Source organism: Chondrus crispus, genomic scaffold, assembly GCF_000350225.1.
Source record: "Chondrus crispus Stackhouse genomic scaffold, scaffold_78, whole genome shotgun sequence".
Lineage (NCBI taxonomy): Eukaryota > Rhodophyta > Florideophyceae > Gigartinales > Gigartinaceae > Chondrus > Chondrus crispus.
In genome coordinates, this window is record NW_005178710.1 from 1074 (window position 1) to 6507 (window position 5434).

At 53.2% G+C, this 5434-nt stretch overlaps 1 protein-coding gene across 1 annotated transcript; it reads left to right on the forward strand.

The window, feature by feature from the left end:
- Nucleotides 1-526: 526 nt before the first annotated feature.
- On the forward strand, nt 527-1531 carry CHC_T00007540001 (hypothetical protein). The gene has a single exon (XM_005711183.1). The coding sequence runs from the start codon at nt 527-529 to the stop codon at nt 1529-1531; it is 1005 nt and encodes a 334-aa protein (XP_005711240.1).
- Nucleotides 1532-5434: the final 3903 nt, after the last annotated feature.

Consider the following 5434-nt stretch of genomic DNA (forward strand, 5'->3'; position numbering starts at 1 on the left):
TATGGGCTCATAACCTGTGGGAACGATGCTCCTCCTTTCTTTATTCTCGCCTTTCACAGTTTCCTATTTATGCTGCTTTTGTCATCTCTACCCGTGTGCGGTCTGTCATCCCTCAGAGCATCTCCAATTGCTCGGATAAAGTCCGATTGTGAGTTGCGTGCTCGTCCCGTGGCTGACACACTTGCGCACAGTACAGTGCGCGAAACTGCAATAAATACACCCATCGACCACCACGTAAACAACATCCCCGATTGCCCTTTTAAAGCATCGCCCCCCGTACAGTACCAGGACATCAAGGAATAGACATTTGTAGAGCCCGACAGTTGTACGTGGACACGGTTTTGGAGTTAGCTCCGCAAAGTCGCGCGAAACTGGCATACATACGCGAAATACCATAAAGCACAGTACCTTTAGGGCGCCAAAAGAGGACCGCAAAGCGCTATATAAGCCTCAAAACATCCCAACGTAAACTGCAACTGCTCCTTTACCATATCAATACAACTCAACTATCCAGAACAAAGAAGAAATGCCTCGGGGCCCCGCAATAACCGATCTTGAGCGTGGCCAGATCTTGGCTCTCCACAAGGAATGCATTTCATTCAGGAGCATTGCGGAAGCTGTCAATCGCTCCGTAGGAGCCGTACAGAGTGTAATTAGGCTGGGGTTTAACCACAAACATCCTAAACACTGGAAAGGAAATCAGAAGATCTCAGAGACGCAGAAGAGGGCTATAATCAGGATGGCTTTAAAAGCAGAGGAAAGCGCGAGAGGTATTCAGGCTGAGCTCAAACTGCCAATTAGGCACAGACGCGTTCAACAAATACTGAGCGCTGTGACCTATCTCAAGTATAGAAAAATGATCACGGCACCACAGATGACCCCTCAGCATAAAGAGAATAGGGTCAAGTGGTGCCGTAGATTCATAAGCAAGGGTGAAGAGTTTTGGAATACTGTGGTCTTTAGCGATGAGAAAAAGTTCAATGGTGATGGTCCTGATGGTTTTGCCTCGTACTGGCATGATCTCCGCACCAAAGAGCGAATTTTTTCTAAGCGACAGAATGGGGGATTTTCGGTTATGGTGTGGGGTGCCATTAGTTTATATGGTGTTTCTCCTATTGTTTTTATGGATGGAAGACAGGATTCTACTAAGTATGTTGATGTTTTGCGCCACGGTTTACTGCCATTTAGCTCAGAGGTATTTGGGGAAGGGCAGGGTTGGGTGTTCCAGCAGGACAATGCCCCGATTCATACTTCAAATTTTACAAGAACTTGGCTCTCTGGCCATTCTATAAGGACTCTACCGTGGCCTCCTAAGTCCCCAGACATGAATATTATCGAGAATGTCTGGGGAGTCATGGCTAGAGTGGTGTACGCAAGAGGCAGACATTATCAGAATGTTAGAGAGTTGAAGGATGCCATTGAAGAGGCTTGGTCTACAGTGGGGTCGGACCTTCTTTTAAAGCTGTACAAGAGCCTACCCCGTCGTATGCATGCTGTCATGGATGCGCGGGGTGGTGCAACAAAGTATTAAATGCTCCTTTATGTTTTGTGTCATATCATATTTCGCGTATTTATAACAATTGCGCTCGGGTTTTTAAAGATATCTCGACAGTGGTGCGCTGTATCTATATTCTTGATTGATATGCGTTATTATTGGCGCGTGTCAGACCCGCATTCGTGGCTGTTGGTGGATGGACTGGTCACGAATTGTCAGATTGATCCTTGTCGATGGGTGTATTTATTACAGTTTCGCGCACTGTATATCGCGCATAGTCACGTGTGATTCTAACAAGAGATTTTTTCTTACGTACCCTTTTTACCTTGGAATTTTTCTTACCTACCCCTTTCTTTACCTGACTCCCGAACGACTTTCCGGTAGAGGTACAGGGGGGGTCGCTCAATAGTGCCTACTTTAGTAGTGCTTCCCTCTATATAGTGCTATGGTTCACCCTCTGGCACAGGTTATCATACGCTCACACGTGTATCATCCGGCGTGGTTCAGTACTCAAAGGATGAAGTTATTTAGTTGTGTTTGTCGCGGAACTCGAGAGAAACTACACAACGTGCGTGGCGATCGGTACAATCCGAAGCTGGAATAGCACGTACGATAGATGCGCTACGGGAAAAGGTGGTTGGGGAAAACGGGGGTAGTTTATTGAGCTCGAGGAAAGGCTAAGGCTGCGACCTTGGCGTGGCAATGAGACCGTGTCGATCACTGCAAACTTCCTACTACTCTGACGATCAGGAACGAGGAAGCTGACTTCGTGCTAAGTACTGTGGTGTGCACGTCGCGATCGGGGTGCGATATCACACGAGCGCACAGAGCACAACTCTCACATCCCTGATTTGAGTTAAATCCGTAAGGCCCCAACATGCCCCCGCCCTTTTGCTTGAAGAACACTGCTGGAAGGACACTGCTGGAAGGACACTGCTGGAAGGACACTGCAATTATCTACAGTGTTATACAGGCTTTGTTGTGTTTGTGTTAGCAGTGTGCTTTGTCCGCAAATATATGTATTTGAGCCTCCTTTCTATAGTGCCATCCCCCCAATAGTGCCATAGCTAGAGGCATGTCACACTATAGCACTATATCGTAGGAGACACTGTACACAGTGCTGGGGCTTTGCAAGTCGTAGCGTAGTGCCCAGCTTGACCATATGCAGAGCAACGCGACTTTCGTTGAGGTGCTGCGTCTCCAGTTTCCACAAGCCGTTGTTTACCCTGCGGTCTGGTTGGGCGTTCGCGATGTATGAGCACTCTTGGGAGGGGCACTGTACTCGCAGGCGCCCAGAGTCTGACTTTTTTACCGTGTGAGATCGGCCCACGGTGGCGCACAAGGCCAAGGATGCCATCAAGATTCTGTGCTTGTCAGGGAACATGCCCCCTTTGATCAAACTCATTTTTGCGACGCCCTCTTCACCTCCTCACGTATTCAATCTACCCTTCGAAGGGTAGCGCTCCTAACAAATGGGGCTCATAAAAAGGGGTGTGGAAGGAAAACTCCAAAATAAAAGGGGCACGTAAGAAACATTCTCTTCTAACAACTGTACGCGTCAGTGTATACTCCACGACAAATTGAGCGCGTCTGTAAGCACTTACAGGCAGCCTGGCGTCTCGCTGTACCCGCCTCGCCGCCGACCCATACATCCATGCATAAGTAGGAGGGTCGAGCTGTCCTACCCCGCTTCCTCTCCTCCCCATGTCTATTTCTCTCCCACCCATCCCCGGCTCTGCCGCCCTCGTGTCGTGTCTCCTTTTTCCTCATGTCTTCTCTTTCTTTTGTTTTCCTTTTGATTCTTTCGTCCTTTTAATGTTTGATTCGTCCTGTTTAGCGTGTTGGATCCTGTTCAGCTGATGTCCCACTGACCATTCAGCCATCGTAAAACTACGAATATCTTCAGTTCTGTACAAGACGAAGACTTGGGGTTTAAACATTTTCAAGACTTTTGTAAACCTCAATAAAAACTTTCAAACTTAAAGTGTGTATATATCAACTGTGTAGGGCAATGAATTCGGAAGTACTCAAAGGAACATGGTTTCCAGGTACTCTGCGCTCAGAAGCGCATCCTCGACAGACTTTCCCAACATGACTGCGAAAGCACGGCAGTTCTTACAGAGATGTGGTCTGAGCGCAACGCAAAAGTTACTTCCATTGGCAGTGCTGCCCTTCCCCTTCAATGATTTCGCATTCTTATTGAATGCATAGAATAGAAGCGCGGAGAACGCAAGGATCGAGTTTTGAGGTCCATTTGTCAACGGGACAATAGGAGATAGAAAAAGGCTTGAGCAAGCACTGGTGGCGATGGACGACGGAAAGCGGGCGAATGGAAGAAGCAGGATATGCAGAGAGATTGCAGGGTAATGGAAATATCAGCTGAGTCATCGGTTGACATGAACACTTTTTGAACTTGTTTGAGTGATTAATCTCACAGTGTCGCCTGTGGATGACGTCGTGCCTGCGATAATAGCGAGCGTAGTGTACGCTATTTTACTACGTGCTGGCGGGCACTTCCCGGACAATATGACGGCACGATACCTTCTGTACACAAAAGCGTTCTCTTTAATCTCCGCAACCTCTGCATGTCGCAAACTCAGCCCTTCCCAAAGCCTCTAAACTTCTTTGGCGAGATATACGCCCTCTTGGCGGCGACGCTCACGAGCCGATTCTCCGGCAGCAGCAGCGCGGTAAGGCGGCCGCCATACACGCAGCCCGTATCGATGCCCATCGCAAACTCGTACTGCTGCAGACCTCGAAACGCGTCATGTCCAAACACGACCGTCTGCGGCCCGCGCCACAGCTTTGCCCACTCGCAGTCGGGGACGTTCTTCGCCGTCACGGTGCCGTCGTGCAGCACGCTGCGCATGTTCATCATGAGCCGAGGGTTCTGCTGCGTGAGCTTGACGCCCGGTATGAAGCCCGCGTGCACGAACAGATGCCCCATCTCCGCGCATTCGATGAACCACGGCGCCTCGACGAGCCACGCGTGCTCGGCCTCGCCGAGGCCGCGCGCGATGCGCGCGTGCTCCATGGACACCATGGCGCGGCGGTCCCCGCGCGCGTGCGCCTCCCACCAGCGCACCACCTCGAAGTCGTGGTTCCCGCGCACGGTGCGCGCCCCGATCTCGCGCGCCAGCTGCACCACGCCCACGCTGTCAGGCCCCTTGGCCACCAGGTCGCCCAGCATCACCACCTGGTCGCCCGGCTGGTAGTCTGCCAGGCGCAGCAGCTCCTGCAGCTCGGTGATGCACCCGTGCACGTCGCCGATCACGATAACTCGCGGCGACTGCCCCAGCGCGCGTGCCCAGCTGCCCTGCACTACGGCCGGCACCCCGCCGCCCGTCAGCAAGCGTCGCGCCGGTCCTTGTGATGGCTCCGATCCCACATCCGCATCTCTATCCGCACCCCCACCCGCACCCGCGGCATTGCCCGCATGGTCGGGGTCGGGGTCGAGGTCGGGGTCGGGGTCGGGGTCGGGGTCGTCGGGGACGAAGCCGGGGACGAAGCGGCGGCGCTCCCTCCCTAGGACGAGGGGGTCGCGAAAGTCGCAATGCAGAACTTTCCAGCGCTTTGCGCGCTCGTACCAGGCCTTGAGGCCGCCCCACGCACGGGGGTTGGAGCAGTTTGCGGCGACGGGCGAGTGCGGCTCGACGAGGCCGTAGCGGAGCTCGAGGTAGCGGTGCGGCGGGTCGCCGGAGCGGCGCTTGTTGTTGAAGGACACATTGCCGCGCTGGAACACGAAGGTGGGGACGGGCGTGGCCGGCGAGAGCGCGGCCTCGGGCGGCAGATGTGCCGCGGGGGCGAGCGGCGCTGCGCCGCGGAGAAGCGTCGATAGCGGGGCCGGCGCGTTGCGTCCGGAAGCCGTGGAGGAGAGCGATTCGCGCCGCTTGCGCAGCGTCCACGCAAAGGTGCGCCGCGTGAGAATCATCTCGGAGC

Coding starts and splice junctions, on each gene's coding strand:
- CHC_T00007540001 (XM_005711183.1), top strand. CDS start 527: ATGCCTCGGGGCCCCGCAATAACCGATCTTGAGCGTGGCCAGATCTTG.